The 19,483-nt window shown below is 56.6% G+C and overlaps 1 protein-coding gene across 1 annotated transcript in view; it reads left to right on the top strand.

Annotated features, from left to right (window-relative positions):
• The first annotated feature begins 9,243 nt into the window (after positions 1 to 9,243).
• The window catches only part of LOC120299952, a 36,782-nt gene continuing 26,542 nt past the window's right edge, over positions 9,244 to 19,483 (top strand). The window contains exons 1-2 of the mRNA XM_039325328.1: positions 9,244 to 9,298; positions 11,927 to 12,174. Coding sequence (XP_039181262.1) covers positions 9,244 to 9,298; positions 11,927 to 12,174 — 303 coding nt within the window. The remainder of the gene's footprint in view (positions 9,299 to 11,926; positions 12,175 to 19,483) is intronic.

Raw genomic sequence — 19,483 nt, 5'->3', positions numbered from 1 at the left:
CTGGGAGCGGGCATTGCAATAGCTGCCTCAAGAGCTGCTGAGGGTCTGCGAAGAGGGCTGTCAATCCCACCCTCCGCCCGGTGGTCTTTTCTCAAGGCGGAACCGCCCAGACCCACTTCTGGCCCCTCCCCAGGCTCTGATGATTCCAACCTCCTGGCCTCCCACGTGGCCCTTGGAAGAAGCTCCCCGACCTCCCCGTTTCTCCTTGAAGTCTGGAGCCCAGAACGGGGCAGGGTGAGGGGTCTCATCGTCCCGGGGGGGGAGGGGGAGGGAGAGGGCAAGGCACCAAAAGTCGCCATTTTCCTGCTTTGCGGCCACATCACGCTGCACAGACCGAGATCTTTCTCATTAAGTCAGGAATCTCCACCCGGTCCCTGAATGCGGCACCTGATTCCGCTGGGAAGAACTTTGACTTACGCTCCGCTAACGATCCCTCTCCCCCCCACCCCCACCCCCCCACCCCCGTTGTCCCGGTCGTTTAGCGCGTCTTTTTTCCTGGGACCTTCGCTCCCCCTCGCCCCTCCTTTGCCCAGGTCATTAATGCGTGGCCCGACTTTTGGGGGGGGCGCCCTTTCTCCTTCGGCATTCTCCGACCCAGAAGACCCCCCACACGGCCAGGGGCCAAGATGGAGGGAAAGCGCCTCCTGCCGGCCTCAAAGGGGGGGGGTCGGTTAGAAGGCAGCCCGACGAGGCGACTGGTGGGGCGAAGGCTGCCTCTCGGCTTCAGCCCCTCGCCCTGCTCCAGGCTCCTCCGGCGCGGCGGAGGCGTTCCGGGCACCAAGGCGGGCGCGTCCGGTCGAGGCGGGAGCTTTGCTTCCCGACAGCGCCTGACTTACCAGGTGCGCCCAGAGACAGCTCACGGCCAGAGCGCGGCCCGGAGCAGCCTCCCGGCCCCGGCCAGACGGCAGCGCCCCGCCCCTTCGCCGGCGGTCTCGTGGGCTTTCCTCGTGGTCTCCGATCCACCGGTTCCTCCTGCCGGGCAGCCGCTGCCGAAACCTGCCCAGCCTCGCCCCCCTCGTGGCGAAGCCAGCGAACCTTTCCAATTGGGTGGGTAGGAAGAAGAGGCGGGGCCTGTCGATGCCCACTTCCCCGGCCCCGCCCCTCTCCGCGGCAGGCACGTGGTCCGATGAAAGCTGGAACGGAAAGGAAACGCGGCAGGTTAAGTGGGCGACGTCAGCGAGTGGGACTCTCCTATTACCCCGCCCGTCAAAGACTCAAATGTCCCTCTGGTTCAAGGCCTTCATTAATGTTCGGAGGGGGCTTCGAGTCACTATATTTAGCTGATTTAATGGATTGGTGGCTTTGCTCATTTCTTTCCTTTGGCCGCGCCTCCTGTGGGACTGCTCCCCCCCCTCCCGAAACCCCTGGGGTCCTCAGCCTGAAAAGGTCGCCCCTTCCTCTCCAGAGCTCGGCCAGGCTTCACAGGGCACACTTCACCGATCCACTCGACAGCAATAACAGAATCAGAGGCTGGGAGGGGACCTTGGAGATCTTCTAGTCCAGCCCTCTGTCCAGGACAGGAATCCTCCTCCTCCTCTTTTGTGTATGGGCCTCATACACACACACCTCAGTGGGACTAGAACTCCCAGCTCATGGTTTTTATCCTGGTGCCTTTACTACCTTTACTTTACCTTTACTATCCTGGTGCCTTTACTAGCTCCCTATCCTTATGCTATCCCACATAGGTGGCTGTCAATCTTCTCTTTAAAACCTCCAGCTGTGCATCATTTCCCCCTCTGTGCACCCCAAGAGGCAGGCTATTCCACTGCCTCAAGTTTCCCATTGCCTCCTTATTGCAGCCTCTCTCTCTCCCAGTTGAGTTTCCACCCGTGGCTGCTTGCCTTCTCTTAGGGTACCTGCTGGATAAAGCCACCCCTCCTCTCTGGGAGATACCTTTGTCCCCACTCAGTTTTCTCTCCAAGGCAGGCCCTTGTCAATATGACTGGGGTCCTTCCCGTTACAGGGGGCTTCCAGGAGGGAGCCGAGCTGGGAATGGTGGGGCGTGGAGGCCATCAGCTGAGCAGGAGGGAAGCAGTGGTCCTTAGACTTATATACCGCTTGACAGGGTTTTGACAGCCCTGTCTAAGTGATTTACAGAGTCAGCATTATTTGCTCCCAACGATTTGGGTCCTCATTTTACCGACTTTGGAAGGATGGAAGGCTGAGTCAAGCTTGTGCGGATCAGGATCGGACTCCTGGCAGTGGGCAGATGTGGGCTGGGAAGGCTGGGGGCTCCGTGCTGGTTTTTCCTCGGCTGCCCTCCATCTGTGCTCCAGAGGCGGGGGGTGGGCCTTCCAGGCTGGGTTAGGGGTAGGGAGGGCCACTGTGGCTCCGATGGGATTTGGCAAAGAGTTGCTGGGTTGATCTGCCCACAAAGGGAGGGAGCAGGGGGCAGCCTCTGTTGTGCTTCTTAGCTCTGTTTCTCCCACTGGGTGGCATCCAGAAGTGGGCAGACTGTCTGCAGTGCGCCACAGAACAGAGCTGTCCTCTCCTGGGATTTTGACATGGCGAGGTTGGCAAGTGCTGAGACAGGTTCTGCCCGTCTCGCACCCGTCAAACACGGTTTCCTGCCTAATGTTGAACTTTGCTAATTTTTTTTGACATTGAACTGCATTTTGTTGGGCAGGGCCCAATGCTCAAAGCCAAACCTTGAGCTTCTCTTCTGAGCAACTGCACACACACCCTCCACACACACAGCTTGTGTAATCTGAAAATCCCATTCCCTCATCCCAAGTCATAGATAAAGACGTTGAAGAGCCCCAGGACCAGGACCGAGCCCCAGGGGAACCCTCCCCCTGTCTCTCCCCATGTCCTGCAAATGCGTTGACAGCCCCCCCCTGTCAGGCACAGCTGTCCAACCACCTGCAAAGCCGTCTTGCAGGAGGACCACCCTGCCCAGGTGTTCCGTTCTGTCCCCAGGGAGCCAACTGCTTCAAGTGTCTTATCAAAGTCTGCATTCATGATATTCAAAGCATTGCCTCGGCTTATTAATTCAGAGAAACAAGATTGGTCCGGCATGACTTGTTTTCAACAAATCGATGATGGTTTAACCCACTAATTACTGCCTTCCATACCTTTTAAAACTCATTGTGTTAGCATATTTTCAAGGATCTTCTAGATACTTTTCTTCCCCAAATGTAACAATTAGAAGGGAACTTGGAGGTCTTCTAGTCTAACCCCCTGTTCAAGCAAGAGGGGCCTATACCATTTTGGACCAATGGCTGTCCAGCCTCTTCTTAAAAACCTCCAGGGATGGAGCATCCATGACTTCTGGAGGGAAGCTGTTCCACTGGTTAATCACTCTTTCTTAGGAAAGTTCTCCTTAGTTCCAGGGTCTTAAACATGACAGGGGTTCCATTTGGGGTATTTTGGAGGAGCTGTGTGAATACGGTCACTCAGAGGAATTTCACAAGCCAGAGAGTCACAGATTCATTGAGGTGGAAGGGACTCTGGGGAGCTTCCTCCTGTCTTTTGAAAGTACTTCTGTCCAGGCAGCCTTCACAGCTGAGCTGAAGATCAGAAAAAGTTGGTCTGGCAGCACCTTTTCAGATTAGCACCTTTGACTCAGCGGCCTCAGCTTCCATGAGCTTCCGCAGCTCCGCAGACCGATGGGGAATTTAAATTGTGTAGACGCAGGGGAGGTGCGTGGGACAGATTGCTTTCCCAATCCACAGCCAGCCGTGATGTTGCCTGAGGCCTTCTGAGATGGGCTGAACCCTGGGGGTGGATGCTGGCTCAGCCTCCTCCCCCCCCCCCCCGTCCACCTAAAAGAGCTTTTTCGCAAAGGTCGTCCTGGGTGAGTCCGGAGGGACGTTGCCGGCAGGTGGGTCGCGCTGGAGGAGACAGGACACCTCTAGTTGTGGGTGGGTGTGAGGGTGCTGCTGAGGTGGACGTGGGGGCAAAGGAGACAGCTTGCTTTGCAGCGGGTTCTGCTTCCGCCCTGGCCTGGTTGTCCTTGAGTAGCTTGTGAGGATCTGCTTTGGTTGTGTGGCTGCCTGAGTACGATCCGGCAAGACACACACACACACACACACACACACACACACACACACACACACGTGTAGAGTGGTTGCCCAGCATGGGCTGCGACTCATTAGTGGTGCAGCTGAGCGGTTTGAGCTGTAAGTGAGACGTGGCGGTGTCTGCCCTGTTGTGCGGTAGGCCTTTAGTAGGTCATCTCCAGGCATTGATCCGGCTCTCGGTTTGTCCATCGGTCACACTGAGTGGGCAGTTCAGCCTCTGCCTGTCTGTTCTAATCAGTCAAGTGGGTCAGGATCCCAACAGGGGCAGCTGAGGGCCTTCCCTTCCCTCGGTGCAGCGGCTGAAGCGCAGCTCACAAGGGCCTTTTCACGAAATGGGCTGGTCAGCCAAGCCGCTCTCGGCTCCTGGTTTTTGGCTACCTTAGATTAACTGGGCTCTCTTGCAGTTTGACCTGATTGCGTCTGAGCTGACAGGAACCAGCACAGAGGAGGAATATAAAGGGGGGGGGGTTTAGATAGTTGGAGGAAATGGCCATCTCTGTCCAGGGCTATTGTGAAAATGCCAAAATGAGTCCTGAATGTTTTGACTGGGGCAACATTTGTCAAACACGTGTCAGGAATCGCTGGGAAAGGAAGCACAAATGAAGGGAGGATATCTGAGAGCTTTCGTATTGATCTGTTGTAAAAGGGACCCTGAAGAACCAGAAAACATGGAGGAAATGATCTGGGCCCTTTGGGAAGAGCTGTGTGTGTGTGTGTGTGTGTGTGTGTGTGTGTGTGTGTGTGTGTGGTCTTGAAGGGCACCAGAAATAATGACAGCAAAGAAATGATCTTCCTCGGCTTGAAGACACGGCTCTCCAATGAAGACCAACGACGGAGATTTAAGACAAACAGAAGGAAGGATTCTTGCTCTGTTAAGCTTTGGAATGACAGCCCAGCTTGGCTTGTTTGGAAGCTCCCCAGATTTCCCTGAAATATAGTGAGAAAATAGGCTGCCTGGGGGCTGGGGAGAGGCCCCTCCCAGGGTGGAAAGGAGGCCCCCCCCCGATCCGTCTGTCAGAGGGCCGGAGGACCCAATTAGTGTCAGTTGCCATCGTCTGGCTGAGCAATTCGCATGGAGCTGGCAGAGGGCACGGCTGGCCACCCTCCCGGAGGCTCTTGGGAGGTCCTGTGCTGCGAGGGGGGGAGGAACGGGGTTCTCTCTGCTCTCAGCCCCGCCCCTGCGGATTGGGCCCTGGCGGACTAGGCAGGTGGGCTGCACCCCCTCCTGCTCAGACACCCAGGCCCAGATCCTCCCCGGGTTACTGGCTCTGAGTTAATCTAGCGCAGTGTTTCTCAACCTTGACAATTTTAAGGCATGTGGACTTCAACTCCCAGAATTCCACAGCCAGCATTGCTGGCTGTGGAATTCTGGGAGTTGAAGTCCACATGCCTTAAAATTGTCAAGGTTGAGAAACACTGATCTAGCGGCACCATTAAAAACAAGAAACCGTGACCCAGCACGGCAACAAAGCTGAAGGCCCCAAATACGATAATGCAATCAATTCATTTCTCCTTTTTAACTTCTTTGGGTACCTTAAATATGAAAAGGTGAAGTTTTCTCCTCTCCAGTCGTGTGCAAACAGAGATTCAAGTCATCCATGCTCCTTCTGCAAAAGGGATCTTGCCGGAAGAAAAGATGGGGGGGGGGGAGGAAGGGCGAGCTGGGCCTCTCTTTCCAGGGAGGTCAGCAGCAGAGAAGCCAGTGTGGCCAGGGGTGGGTGGGGGAGGCATGGGCACCCCTGGGGGAAATCCAAGGCAGCCCGAGCACCCCTGCTGCCTGCCCACCCATGACCTCTCTCTCTCTCTCTCTCCCCCTCCCTCCCTCCCTCTCTCTCCTGCTAAACAAGGGTGACCTGCATTCCCCAGGAGAAGGGATCCCTGGCTAGCTGACCCAGGAGGCTGCCATCCAGGGGGGGCTGGATCCAGAACTGGCCCCCAGGATCCAGTCCGTGGGCCCCTGGCTCTGGATGGCCAATCTGCTTTTAATTTGGGCCAGTCGGGTTTTTGTCTCCCATTTGCCTTGTGATGAAGAGGCTGGGGCACATGCCCAGGGATGGGCAGCCGAGAGCCAGGTGCTCGGACGGTGCCAGGCCCATGCTGCCGCCTAGCCCGGGCTTTTCCCTGACTGCCACATCTCGTTCTGAGAGGCTGAGCCAGCTGGAGAGATTGGTGGACATCTGGAAGGGTGGAAAAGAGGAAGAGGAAGGACGGGCTGGGAGGGAGGAAGGAGGGTTAGACAATGCAGGTGTCTCTCAGATGAGGCAATTAACAGACAGAACAATTAGTGCTAAACTCAGCTTGTTTGCAGACAACAAACACAGGGAGATGAAGGCGAACAATGAACAATATTGCTGCAATTAACATTTTCTTCCACTTAACAGCTGTAAAATTAGGCTCTTGTGGAGAAGAAAGGCGGGTCCTCCCCACTTGCCAGGATCCGTCCCGCTGGGCTGCAGATCCCTCAGACTCAGCTGCCCTGGGAAAGGTGGCCAGTGGCTCTCCGGAATCGGTCCCTACCTGCCTCCAGGGAAGCTGCACAATTTGCCAGAGCTGACCAGGCGTTGGCAGGAGGCCCGCCTTGGTTTTTATCCATGCAGCCCTATCAAGGTTAGTGCACACCGTGCAGCCATTTAAAACAACAGTGCCCCTAAAATCCATGTGGTTAAAGCAGCAATGAGTAAAAATGGCACATTTAGGAAAAGGACGAGGCGAGGCGAGAGGCGGGATCCGGCTAATGCTGGGCCTGTGGATCTCCAAGACTCTCTGACCTTCACTCAGAAATGGTCCTGACTGCCCTGGAGGGACGGTATGGAGGTGGGGGGAGTGCTTGGGAGTGGAGGCCCCTCTGCTTCTCCACCTGCTCGTCCTCTGCTTTTGCTGCTCCGGTTTGCTCCTCTGCCTCGTCTCCAGCCCGTAATGAGCTGCCTGCCACTGGGTAAGGGCACAGAGGCCGGCATCCTCTATGTGGGCCTGGAGCTGCTTACTATGGTGGAGCAAAGGGCAGCCCGTAATGGCTCCAGGCGTGTGGGGAGCACTTTCTGGAACCGATCAGGGCAAGCCTCACATGTGTGTGCCTGAGAGGTTTTTCTGAATGGCCAGACCCCAGGGCTGGGAGGGGGGCCTGAGCATTTGCCCCCTCCCCATAGAGCAGTGGTTCTCAACCTGTCGGTCGGGACCCCATTTGGGGTCGAACGACCATTTCACGGGGGTCGCCAAACAAGGCTGTCCACCATTTTTTCCCCCTTTTCTTTGGCCAGGCCCCTGGCACCGGTGATGTATAAGTGGTTGGGGGTCACCACAACATGGGGAACTGTATTATGGGGTCGCGGCATTAGAAAGGTTGAGAACCACTGCCATAGAGTGTGTGTGTGTGTGTGTGTGTGTGTGTGTGTGTGACATCAAAGGGCCTGTGCCAACGCAGGGCTCCCTCCATAAGGGGGACTGCCAAAGAGCCCCAAGGGGTACGGAGAGGGTGCCAGACCAAGGGGGGCACAGCCATGGCAGCTGCAGGGTCCCCCCCAGTGGGCCAATGACAAGGAAGCAGCAGAGCCAGGATTCCTCAGCTGGGCTTCCCTCCCCAGGGGAGAGGAGGGAGGCCTTGAGGACTTCCTCCTGGTTTTCAGGAGGTTGTAACATTAGTTACAAAATTGCATAATTTAGCAAGCATCCAACTAGAAGAACCAGCAGCAGAACAAAACCTTGAATTAAAAAAGCATAAGGGAGGGGGGGGCAAATCTCAGCATCTCCAACCTGCCCAGCTCACAAGGCAGCAGCTGCGTCTGCATCACCTGAAAAAAAATCAGGCTTATTATTTGCTTGTTTGTGTCAAGCCCCCAAAGGCTTGCCATATGAACGGGGACGGGGGAGCACAGATACCAACCCACCAGCCCGGCCGGCAGCTGCGCAGTGTACCGCCACACCCCACGGCCGCACCGGGCGAGCCTCCACCGCACGGCCGTTTTCACAGGCTATACGACTGATACCAACAACATCGGGGGTGTTACCGAACTCGGGAGCGCCCGAGGGCCGCCTGCTGTCGACGAACCCGGAAGTCTGTGAATTGCGACGGCTGCCTGCAAACGGAATACCGGCGGGCTGGACCGTCTGGGAGAAGGAGGCCTTCGCGATTCGTTGGGCTCTGGCGATATGGCGGCATTTATTGGAAGGGGCCCAGGTGCCTTTCGAGGTGTGGACAGACCATAAGAACCTGGAGGCACTTCAGACCCCAAGAGGAGACCACTCCCACTGCTGACTTTGCCTTACTCGCATAATAAGTGCTTGTTGGATGTCAGTGTGTGCCGCTCTTCTTTGTTCCCGCTCTACCGGCGACGGCGGATACACTGATATATGGATTTTGTTGTAGAACTACCCGACAACCGGGGCTACAACGTAATATGGACCGTGATAGATCTATTCTCCAAACAGGCGCATTTTATCCCATGCAGAGGCCTGCCATCAGCGCGACGTTTGTCATAGAAGTCCCTATGCTGATGGGGTACCAGGACCGATCTCGGGGTCCCATTATGAGGTGCAGGAGGTCCTAGACTCACGAAAGCGGTATGGTAAAATCCAATACCTCCTTCGGTGGAAAGGATACCCGCTATCAGACGCAACCTGGGTGGGGGAGGAGAATATAAACGCACCTAACCTAATCCGAGCCTTCCACCGTAAGTGTCCGGCAAAGCCAGGGCGGAACAGGTGTAACACTGTGCATTCAATCCCTTCCTTTTCTTTTCCAGGGGGACCCGTGGTAGAGGGGGCCGCATGTCGAGCCCCCAAAGGCTTGCCATATGCCCGGCCGGCAGCTGCGCAGTGTACCGCCACACCCCACGGCCGCACCGGGCGAGCCTCCACCGCACGGCCGTTTTCACAGGCTATACGACTGATACCAACAACATTGGGGGTGTTACCGAACTCGGGAGCGCCCGAGGGCCGCCTGCTGTCGACGAACCCGGAAGTCTGTGAGTTGCGACGGCTGCCTGCAAACGGAATACCGGCGGGCGGACCACCTGCGGACCAGAGGGCCATACTCCGGTGGGCAGACCCAGCGTGGGAGAGCGGGGGGTTGTTCTCTAGCAGCCAGGACGTTCGGCAGGGCGAGTTTAGCGGCGGGCAGCTGGCGCGCGGACCGGACGCTCGGGCGACGGGGTGTGGGGGCGGTGCTCCGTCGGGGAAAGGGAGAGCACAGGGAAAGGGTGGAGCATTTATGCATATCGACCAGATGTTGGTTTGGGATCGGGGCCGGGTCCACAGGGTGGAGCACGTCGATATATTGCGTTGGGAGGAGACCACTCCCACTGCTGACTTTGCCTTACTCGCATAATAAAGTGCTTGTTGGATGTCAGTGTGTGCCGGTCTTCTTTGTTCCCACTCTACCGGCGACGGCGGATACACTGATAGTTTGTTTATTATTTATTAAACCTATTGGCTGCCCATCTTACCACAGGGTAACTCTGGGCAGCTTAGTTCCTGAGGACCTTGTTACCACTCGGTGCGGTAACTGGGTTAACCTCCTAAGTAACTAGGTTAATAAAGGAGAATATTTGTAGCTCAGGGTTGAAATGAGGTTTCCTTGGTGTTCTCTGAGCTTGGTTGCTTTCTTGCAGACGTATCTTGCTCAGCACGGATGATGTTGCCTAGCTGGGTAATAAAATGTCTGCAGGAAAACAACCAAGCACCAAGGGCCCCTCGTAACTCGGCTAACCTCGTAAGGCCAAGTGGCCGTGGATTTTGAGACAACGTGGGTCCAGATTTTCCATGGCTGATTCTCTGGAGAATTGCACTGCCCCAAACACTCAGTGGTAATTTGGGGGTCTCATGGGTGCCGCTGAAAAACCAGGCGGGCAGCTGTGGCCTGGAAAGCCTTTGCCTGGGATCCTCTTGTGCACTAATTGCATCAGACAGCGCCGGTCACGGACACCGCTCCTGCCTCGGTCCCCTCGCCACTGCATTATCTAATGCTTTCCACGTCGCAATAGCTGTAATTGCTCTCCATGGCTACTCCACACATGCTGCAGTTTGGAAGCATTTCCCCCCTTTACCCCTGTGGCGCTCACTTCCTAAGCTGCACTTCCCGCTATAGTTCCAGGCAGCCCTTAGCAAGGGCCCTTAGACTTCATGCTCTCTAAGGGGTTCACAGAGTCAGCCTGTTGCGCCCAACAATCTGGCTCCACCTTTTATTGACCGCGGAAGGATGGAAGGCTGAGTCAACCTTGAGCCAGTCAAGATCGAACTCCTGGCAGCCGGCAGAGTCAGCCTGCAATGCTGCATCCTAACCCCTGCACCACCACCTCCCCTATGTTGCTGTTGTTCTTGGCTATGAAGCCCTTCCTGGTACGGGCTGAGGCTACTCTTAGGCCTGTCTACTTACCTGTCCAGTAAATGCTGACCGCTTGCATACTTCAAGCCCACTATTAAGACCACGGGTCCTCAAACTTGGCAACTTTAAGATTTGTGGACATCAACTCCCAGAAACTGCATTCACACACGTTATACCTGCTCAGCACTAACTCTCTTAAGGGTGTGTAGAAGTAGTGCAGGAGCTACAGAAAAAGGCACCCCAAATTAAGAAATTCTACGGTGGCAGAGATGAGCAGCTGCTCCCCCCCCAAGTGGTATCAACTGTTGAAATGTGTCTCCCTCTTGGGAAGGGCTGCTGACCAAAGGGAGCCTCTCCAGTCCTGGATCGGAAGTCCTGGGGCTGCATTCTCCCTTCGCACGTTCAGGTTCCCCTGTGGCAAAACCACCATTCTGAGCAGAGTCCTTGGGGTGGATGCTTCAGCCCCTCCCTTTTCCTCCAGCAGCCCTGAAGAGCTCCCAGCTTCCACCTTCAGCTGGCCTGGTCTCTCCCTTCACCCACCCAGGGATGTTCTCCTTCAGGTGGCCCTTCAAGAGCGGAAGCCACCCAGCATTGGTGGGGGGATCAGAGGAGGCCCCTGAGTGGGGAAAATCAGCCTGGCTCCCTCAAATTCCTTGGAGAGCCGTGAACCAGCATCGCCTCATCTCTGGTCAACCCTTAGGGCTGGGCTCCTGTGATTGACCGAGGGGGCACAGGCCGGCCGGCCGTTCTGCTAGAGCAGGATGGGGCCAGTCTCAGGGCCAGGACCTGGAAGAAGACTTCAGGCTCTGGACTCCATGGGTGGACTCAGTTGTGATACAGAAGGACAGCGAAAGGTTGACGGGGGTCCTGGGGGGGGGGGCAAGAGGTGGTCCGTCTTTCCCACCTAAAGCCAAGCTCTTCTCCAGAGCCCTGGTGCCAGTCAGCCAGCCAGCCAGCCAGCCAGCCAGCCAGCAGAGCAGCAGGGGTGGACAACCACATCCTAAGGGCTGGAGTGGGTGAAGACTTCAGGCCCTCTAAAGCCCTCCTGGGGTCTTTGGAAGAACAGCCAGCAGGGCCAAGACTCAGCCCCTGCCAGCCCCGGGCAGGGAGGTGGAGCCTCTCAAGGCTCACCTTCCCCGTGGGGTCTTCCATAGCTTTTCCCCTGCTGGCTGGCTCAGGCCCAGGAGGCTGCACAGGCCCCACACTGCTGCTTGGAGGTCGAGAGGCTGCGGGGGGGGGCGGGGGGGGGACGCTCATCTGCTGCGGCCTGCCTGGAGCAGTTGCCTAGCCCCGAAGAGACTCGGTGGGGCTGGAGGCGGTCCGGGCAGCCCAACACCTACGGGACAGGGCTAGCAGCCTCCAGCCCGACTTCTGTCCGCCCGCGGCCGCCCCCATGGCTGCCTCCGCCCGGGTGCTCTCCTTCCTCCGGACCCAGTCCCCCCCCCCGCTGCCCCACGACGGTCTATCGGCGACTCCACTGGCCAGTGGCTGCCGGCTGCCTGTCCGGGGCTGACTCGGCGGATTGCTATTTTTAGCTGCTCCGTGTTTCCAGGGGAAACCTGGTGACGCAGTGACGTCAATGCAGGTCAGGAGCGGACGGGGTGGAAGCGCCGCCGCCGCCCGCCACCCAGGCGGAGACACCTCTCCGCAGAGACGGCTTCGGCCAGCGGACGAGAGGGTCGGGCTTCGGCGGGCAGCTCTGCGCCGGCCAGCTTTCCCGGACGGGCTGGAGAGATCTTCTTGCGCACCCACCGGCAAGGGCGCAGGAGAGAGCGGTGGGCAGGGTCGCCGTCGCGGGCGCCCGCCTCTCCGGCTGGATCCGTCGCCCCGAAGGTAGGTCCCCCTGGGCTCGGGCGGCAGTGTCGCTCTGCCCGAAGCAGGGAATCCGCCGGCGCGGCCCAGCCTGCCCGCATTCCCGTCGGGATCCTGTGGCTGACAGCGAATTTGGAGAGAGAGGGAGGGGCGCGAGCGGGGCTGGCGAAGCGCGCTATTCCAGCGGTTCAAGAGGGCTCGACGAGCAGCTCCCGGGGGTGGGGGACTCGCCGGCCGCCCCTCCACGCCTTCGTCCGCTTGAGGCTCGGTCCGGCGCCAGAGAGTCTCTCCCGATGCCCCCAGTCCAGCCACGCCTCGCGCCCTCACAGAAAGCCTGCCCCCCCCCCAGCGATGCTCCTCAGAGATATGGTCGGGGGGGGTGCATCCTTCCCGGGACTGGGCAGCCCGGAGCCTCTGGCAGGCTCCACCCCGCCCCGCCTACCAGGGCCGTGCCCGGGGCTGCCGGCCATGTCGGACCGGGAAACGGGCCAGCAGCTCCCGCAAAGGGCGAGCCTCTTTCCGCTCCCGCAGGGTCGGGGAAGGGCTCTCCCGCCCGCTCGACCGCTCCGCTTCAGCACCACGGGCGAGGACAGCTCCGCGGTGGCGTCCGGTGGGAAGCTGCGCCCCGCCCTCGGCAGAAAGGCGCTTTCCCCGCCGGGCGCGCTCCGCGGTCAGCGCCCGAGAGAGGCGGCCGCGCCGGACACGGGCCTTTCCCCCCGGGGGGAGCAGGGAAAGGCGCAGCTGGACCGGAGGCCTGAGCGCCGCTCCCTCCGCCTGCGCGCAAAGCGGGCGCCGCTCGGGCAGGACCCAGGCAGGGAGAGCGGCGACTTCAGGCAAAACTCCGGCTCCGCAAAAGCCGCTTTGGAGCTCAGGAGAGGCTCCTGCTTTAGGGACGGGCTCGGACACTGCCAGTTAGTGGCATTCAGGGCCCAATTCCTACGCGGCGCCTTTTTCATCACCTCGGGCCCCCCAGGCCAATTAGCACCTGACCCAACGGTGACCAGCGAGGGTCACTTCAGGACGCTCTGGGAGCTCCGGGGCAACAGGTGAAGGGCGGCCTGCAGTGGAGGAGCTCCTGAGTTGTGGTGGAAAGCCGAGGGGAGGGCAGCAAGCTCTTCTGGAGACCCCAATCCAGCCTGGGAACAATGACAGGGTCTCCAGTGGGAATCCTGCTAGTCAGCCCTCGTCTGGGGTCCCGCAGGCTGCCCAAGGCCTGGGATTCTCCCCTGAAACCCCGAGGGCTTGTTTCAGAGGGAGGTTTCTGGGCCCCCTGCCAGATGCAGGTTTGTTTTCCTCTCCTGCAAGAAGCGTCACCTCTGAGCAGGCGGACTGCGGTCCAGGCAGGCAGAAGAAAGGAGCAGGCTTCTGCCAGGGGCGTCTTCAGGCCTCTCGGGTGACATCGGTGGATGCTGGCTGGAGGGGTGGGGTGGGGTTGAGTGAAACGTGACTCCCAAATGTCATTTCTGGCTGCGTGGAGGGCCTTTCTCGGAGGCAGCCTCGCAGCCGGGCACCCCATCCTCACCTGTGGGGAATCAACCATTTTGCCCAGGTATGCAGTGACATCTGCCTGCGATGTGGGTTGCTGCTCCCCACAGAAGGGGCTGTGGTGCCTTCAATGCCACCGCTTGTTCCACCTTCAGTGAGGCTTGGCATGGAATGGCTTCTGCAGGATCTCAAGTGCCACCTCCCCGTCCAGGGAGTCGTGGTTGCCTTGCCCACGTTTTTCTCCCGGCTGGGCAGCCGCAGAAGCCCTTGGGGCCGCTCTCCTGGGGCTTCATGTTGGGAGGAGGGAAGGGCTGACTAACCGCTCATCTGACCCGTGGAAATCCGAAACCACCAGAGCTCGGGACTCCGCTCAGCTAGCTCCACCCTTGCTAACCCCAACCATCTCTGCCGAGTTTTCCTTCTCAGCTTTCTCCACGCAAGAGCGGCTGCAGCAGCCTTCGGAGCGAGGTGGGTTTCCGTTCATAAGTCATAAAGACTGATGTTTCTCAAGGAGGAAAAAAAAATCTTCTTTCAAAAGCTCCAAGCAAGCCTCTTGAAATAATTCAGGTGATAGCAGCTGATTGTGGCGGCTTTTCCATAAATAAAGAAAGGGATCCGTTCTTCCTTTTCCAGTTGACACTCCAGAATGCAGCAGCGTCTCAGATGGTCTTTGCAACGGAGCCGGATAAGAAGGAGGAATTCCAACCTTTGGATATATACATCCTTCCCGTAGATGAGCAAATCAAGGGCAGCTGATTGGGGTTCTGGGACCCCCTGATATAGGGCTTATCTAGGGTAGAAGAAGCACAATCTGCCTGATTCCCTAATGTTTCTCAGCATCTGGGCGGATTAGCCGGGCTCTCCTTTTAAGGGACGCTTCTGTGCAGGTTCTGTCTCTACAGGAAGTGTGGCTGGAACGTCAGCAGGACCAAAGAGATCGCCCTTCCTGTCTACTGACAGGAAGTCCAGTGGCTGGCCCATGGTCCTCCAGAAAAGGAGAGTCCACATCTTCCCAGGCAAATCACTTTCATCCCTGGCCATCAGAGGGTTCTCTCCAGCATGAGGTGGAAGCCATTAATGTTCGTTTATTGCATTTGACTGACAAGCCAGCTTCATAACCACGTCACAGTGGCAGGCACCAAGCCACTTGTCATCCTGGACTCTGTTGAAGAACAGCCACTGCACTGTCAAGGACACAAAAACTGGTCGCTCTGTGAAAAGGCACTCGGGCTAGTTGGGCCTGATTTATTCTTAGTAAAGCCATTGTGGTTTCTTCAGAATGCTTTTTCCTAAACACTATTGGTTAGTGATCTGCTCTGGAGTATTGATCTGCAGCTGATCAGCCTTTGTCATCCAGAGGCCTCCTCCCCCACTTTCCCCTTTGGACAGAAGACGACATTTCTCCTACGGTCTCTGGCACTCTGCTTCCCAGGCTTTCTCAGAGATCACCAAAAGCAGCACCAGTGGAGACATTTATTTGTTCCTGGGCCCTTAAATTCATCACAGTAGTCAGAGAAGCCCACTTCTTCTCTAGTCTTGCTGAATCTGGTCCTCTCGAAATCCTGGGCTGTGCTTCAGCTGTGTTTTCTGTAGCCTCTTGACTCTGAAGACGACACAGGGACCTTCCCCCAAAGTTCCCAGTGTTTCCCTCCCCCGCTCTCTTCTCCAGCCTCTGGAAGGTCACAGAGTGATTTCTGGGGCCTTCCAGTCTTAGATCAGGTGGTTTTATAACCAATATCTGGGTAAAGTGGTCCATTATGAGTCCGTCTCTGCTCCTTGGAAGTTCTGCAGTCTGACCTAAGGAGGCCCCATCCAGGTCTTCGGCCTGCTTGGCAGTCTAAAGTAGCTTCTTCAGCCTAGATTGCTTTCCCTTCTTTGTCTTCTTGCACAAATTCCCCCGTCGTCGCCTCTCACACATCTCTGCAGTTCCTTCACAGGGGAAGCTGCAGCTGCCACAGGCTGCCTTGGGTGCCAGTCTGCTGCTGGTTCACGTCAATGTGCAGGTCGTGACCTATCAGGCCCTGCCTGGCCTGAGGCGGAGCATTGAGGGACGGCCTCTCCCCAGTCACATCTATCCCTTCCATCAGGTCTGCTCCAGACTCAGCCTGCTCGGAAGGGCCGACCCTCCCCCAGAGATCAGATTGGCCACACCCTCGCTTGGCCCTTGGCTAGACCCTGAACCCCAAGTGTGGGGAGCCAGGTGTGTGCTGGTTGTACAATTGATGGTTGCTCTCTTTTCACCTTGTGTGTGTGTGTGTGTGTGTGTGTGTGTGTGTGTTTATTGTTTAATAGTGTTTTACAGTGTTGCTAGCAACCCAGAGCATTGAATTTGAGTTGGGAAACCCATATCAATGGAATAAATAAATACCCTCCTCCTCCTTCTCCCAGTTTTCCTGGCCTGTTCTTTTCAGATCAGTCATTGTCTCCATTGCTGACATTCCTCTTGTGTTTATTGTCACTGGCAATAAAGCCTATTTGCTTTCCTGCCTTCAGGCTTCTAAGAAACCTGCTCTTTGTTCCCCAGAATTCTCCATATCTCAGCCACATCTGCTCAACTCTTTGCGCTTCTTGATGTTGCCCCTCCAGACGCCACCTCTGTCCAGCTCAAGAAAGCCCTCCCCATCTCTGATTAGCTGAGGAGCTGAAGGCTCTGGCTTTTTCCCTCCGCCTGTCAATTGGGAAAGCAATCAGGTTGGCCTCTGATGCATCTCTGAGGAGGATTCCCAGTTGTCCCCTCTCAACCTCCATGTTCTTCTGAGGAAGGAAGGAAGGAAGGAAGGAAGGAAGGAAGGAAGGAAGGAAGGAAGGAAGGAAGGAAGGAAGGATTCCCATTTGGCCTCCATCCAATTCTAGTTTGCTGCCTCAACTAGCCAACCAACAAGCAATTCTCCAGCCACACAAAATGGGCCATCACAAATGCACCAGTGATGACAGGCTGGCCCATAATTGCCTGAATCTCCCCCCCCCCTTTGAAGACAGGGGCAACCCCCCCTTCTGATACGTGTTATTGAGAAGGATTTCTCAGTGATAACACATAGAAGTTTAAACAGAACATCATCAAGTGTCTTCAGTATCCGAGAATAACTTTTTCTGGAACCCATTTGGAACGAAGGAATCCGTTCACTGAGTTTCTTTCTATCCAGCCTCTCTCCTCCTTCTTGCTCTTCACAGTGCTGGGGGGTCAGGATGGTTTTACTGGAGAAGACCAGGCCGAATCATTTCCTTTATTACCCGTCTGTTTTTTCCTTTCCTCACAGATGGGCTGATTCAGGGATTCCCTTCCTTTTATCTGCAGCATAAAGGCAGCTGCCTCTGCCCAGGGTGAGCTGCCCTTCGGGGGGCCTGGCCACGGCTCCGTGTCAGGCAGCCTGCAGGACAGAGAACGGGCTTCCCTTTCCCCTGCTTTGCAGATTTTGAGAAGGACGAGCACCTTCCTCTCCCACTCAGATCAGTCGTTTTCAAGGCCCCCGCCCCCAATTTCTCCTTGTGAATTTCCACTTCTCAGATCCTTTTCTTCCTCATTTTCGGTGGTTATCCTGGCAGCTGCTCAGCAAGGAATGGATCTTGTGAAGAAGCCCTGGGGCTGCTCTGGGGCTCCCTGGATCCGGGATAGCAGCGTGGCCCGTGCGTGTCGGGATCGGTTACTCTCAGGGGTTGATCTTTGCAGGGAAATTCATTTGCTTGGGCCTCAACATTCGTGGACTCCAGTTCATTCCTCAGAGCAGGGATCCCCAACTCTGACTGACTTTAAGACTTGTGGACCAACTCCCAGCGTGGCTGGCTGAGGAATTCTGGGAGTTGAAGTCCACAAGTCTTAAAAGTGGCCAAGTTTGGAGAGCCCAGCCTTAGAGGCAGGACCCATTTGCCTCAGCCTCAAAAGAAGTGGAAAAGGAAGTCAGGAGCCTGTGAAGGGCGAAAAGGACGGAGAATAAAAGCTCCCCAGTGACCAGTTTGTGGTTTTGGCCTCTCCTCGGCTTTATCTTGCCCTCAATGTGTTTCACAGCAGGAGTATAAAGATGATGACTGCCCAGAAGCCTCTTTGGCGATAAAAGAGTTGAGCTGTCAGAGGACTCTTTATGGAGCCTCCAGCAGCAGCAGCAGCAGCAGCAGCAGCAGCAACAGGAGAGTCCGGGGTCCTCCTCAGAGTCCGGGGTCCTCCTGACGCAGACCCAGGGCTGGACGCTCTGAACCCCACAGGCTGCCGAGAAGCCTTTCTTCAGCACAGATGGATTGGAAAAATAACAGGCTTGCGAGTTTTCTGACTCTCCTGAGCCGATCTCAGAATTACAGCCATGCATCAAAATTTAACGGGAAAAAGCCAAAGCCACATCCACACATTAAGCACCGCACAATCAGCCAGTTCCATCCATAACAATTAATTCAGTATCATCAACAATAAAATTACCAGTCTGTAACCATAACACGTTGTGCAACAAATATCCATTGTTCACAGCCACTAAAAATGCAATTAATTTTAATTCATACATAATAAAACACTTCTACCAATAAATCAAACGGGGGTGGAAGGAGATGGCTGGCGCCTGAAGAGGCTGCTGCTGATACACGGCCCCCCTCCCACCCTTCCTGTATTTCATGCACCCCCCCCAGGCTGCCACTAGCCCCCCTCCACTGCCCTACCAGGCATTCAGGGCCCCCCCCCAAAGCGTCTCCTCCTATCAGGGCAGATCTGGCAGTGGGGAAGGGGCGGGGGGGGGCTGTTTCTGCTGACCTGCCAAGGCTCTCTGCATGCCAGTCAGGCCTGTTACTCTTCCCATTCGATGGCTGTAGCCACTCACTTCACAGCCCTTTGGCTCATCACCAAGCCTGGGAGCCCCAAGTGCCTCACAAGGAAGAGACCAGATGGGGGTCATTCCTAAAAAGGGGTGGAGCCTGTTAGAGCGGCTGAGTCTCAGCGTGGGAATCCCTGCCGTCCTTTGCCCATCTCGGCAGCGGCCCTCTGCCCGCTTCCTTTGGCTTGGCTGTGCCACATTAGGATCCCCCACCCCCAGATGATGCTAAACATCGCCCACGCCTTGCGTGGCAGGGCCCACGTGATGCAATCTGGGCTTCCTCTTGGGAGCCCTGCCACCCCACTTCGCTTGAGTGGGCAAGACCCTCCCAGGCTCTACCCAACCGAGGGACCCATACTTGACCTGCGGGCTGAGAGGCACCTTCCTGGCAGGTGATTGACACCGGGTCCCGTGTTCGGTTGGGGTTCCCTCGTGTTCCTCCTGGCCAGAAGCCTCTCCGGCCTAAGACCCCTTGTATGAGGGGGTTAGTTTATGACAACTCACCACAGCCAATTCCCCAAGGCCAATTCGCCACGGGACAACTGGCCACAGGACAAGAGTTACACTAATATCAAAAAAATAGTGCAATGGAATCATTAAAGAAAAGATGACCAAAGGAGGGACGAAATGTGAATGACAAAAATTTTAAATTTTTTAAAACTATTTTAAATAATTAAATTGAACTGTTGAATTGTCCCATTCCATTCTGGGGGATGATCCTTGCGCCCTGCGCTTGTGGCTCAGCGCTGGGCCGAGGCAAAGGGCCCGGCCTCGAGTGACAGCTTTGCCAGGATGGGCGGCCCGTTGCAGACCCTGACGGAGGCAGCAACTGCTTACTTTTTGGGGGTGCTGGAGAAGTTATGGGCTGCCCCTGATGGGGGACGTGGCACCTCAATTCCCTCCAATCACCAGACAAAAGGCTTGGTGGGAAAAATAGTTCCCATCCATTGTTTCTTATGCTGCCTTCTGGAGCTTTGGAAAATAAGTGGACCCCCTCCTCTTTGTGGCAGCCCCTCATATACTGGAAGACTGCTATCATGTCCCCCCTCCCCCCC

Source organism: Crotalus tigris, unplaced genomic scaffold, assembly GCF_016545835.1.
Source record: "Crotalus tigris isolate CLP2741 ecotype Arizona unplaced genomic scaffold, ASM1654583v1 scf7180000024328.341495, whole genome shotgun sequence".
In the NCBI taxonomy this organism is placed as follows: domain Eukaryota; kingdom Metazoa; phylum Chordata; class Lepidosauria; order Squamata; family Viperidae; genus Crotalus; species Crotalus tigris.
Note: the sequence above shows the minus strand (reverse complement) of the source record. Positions and strands in the feature narration are given on the sequence as shown.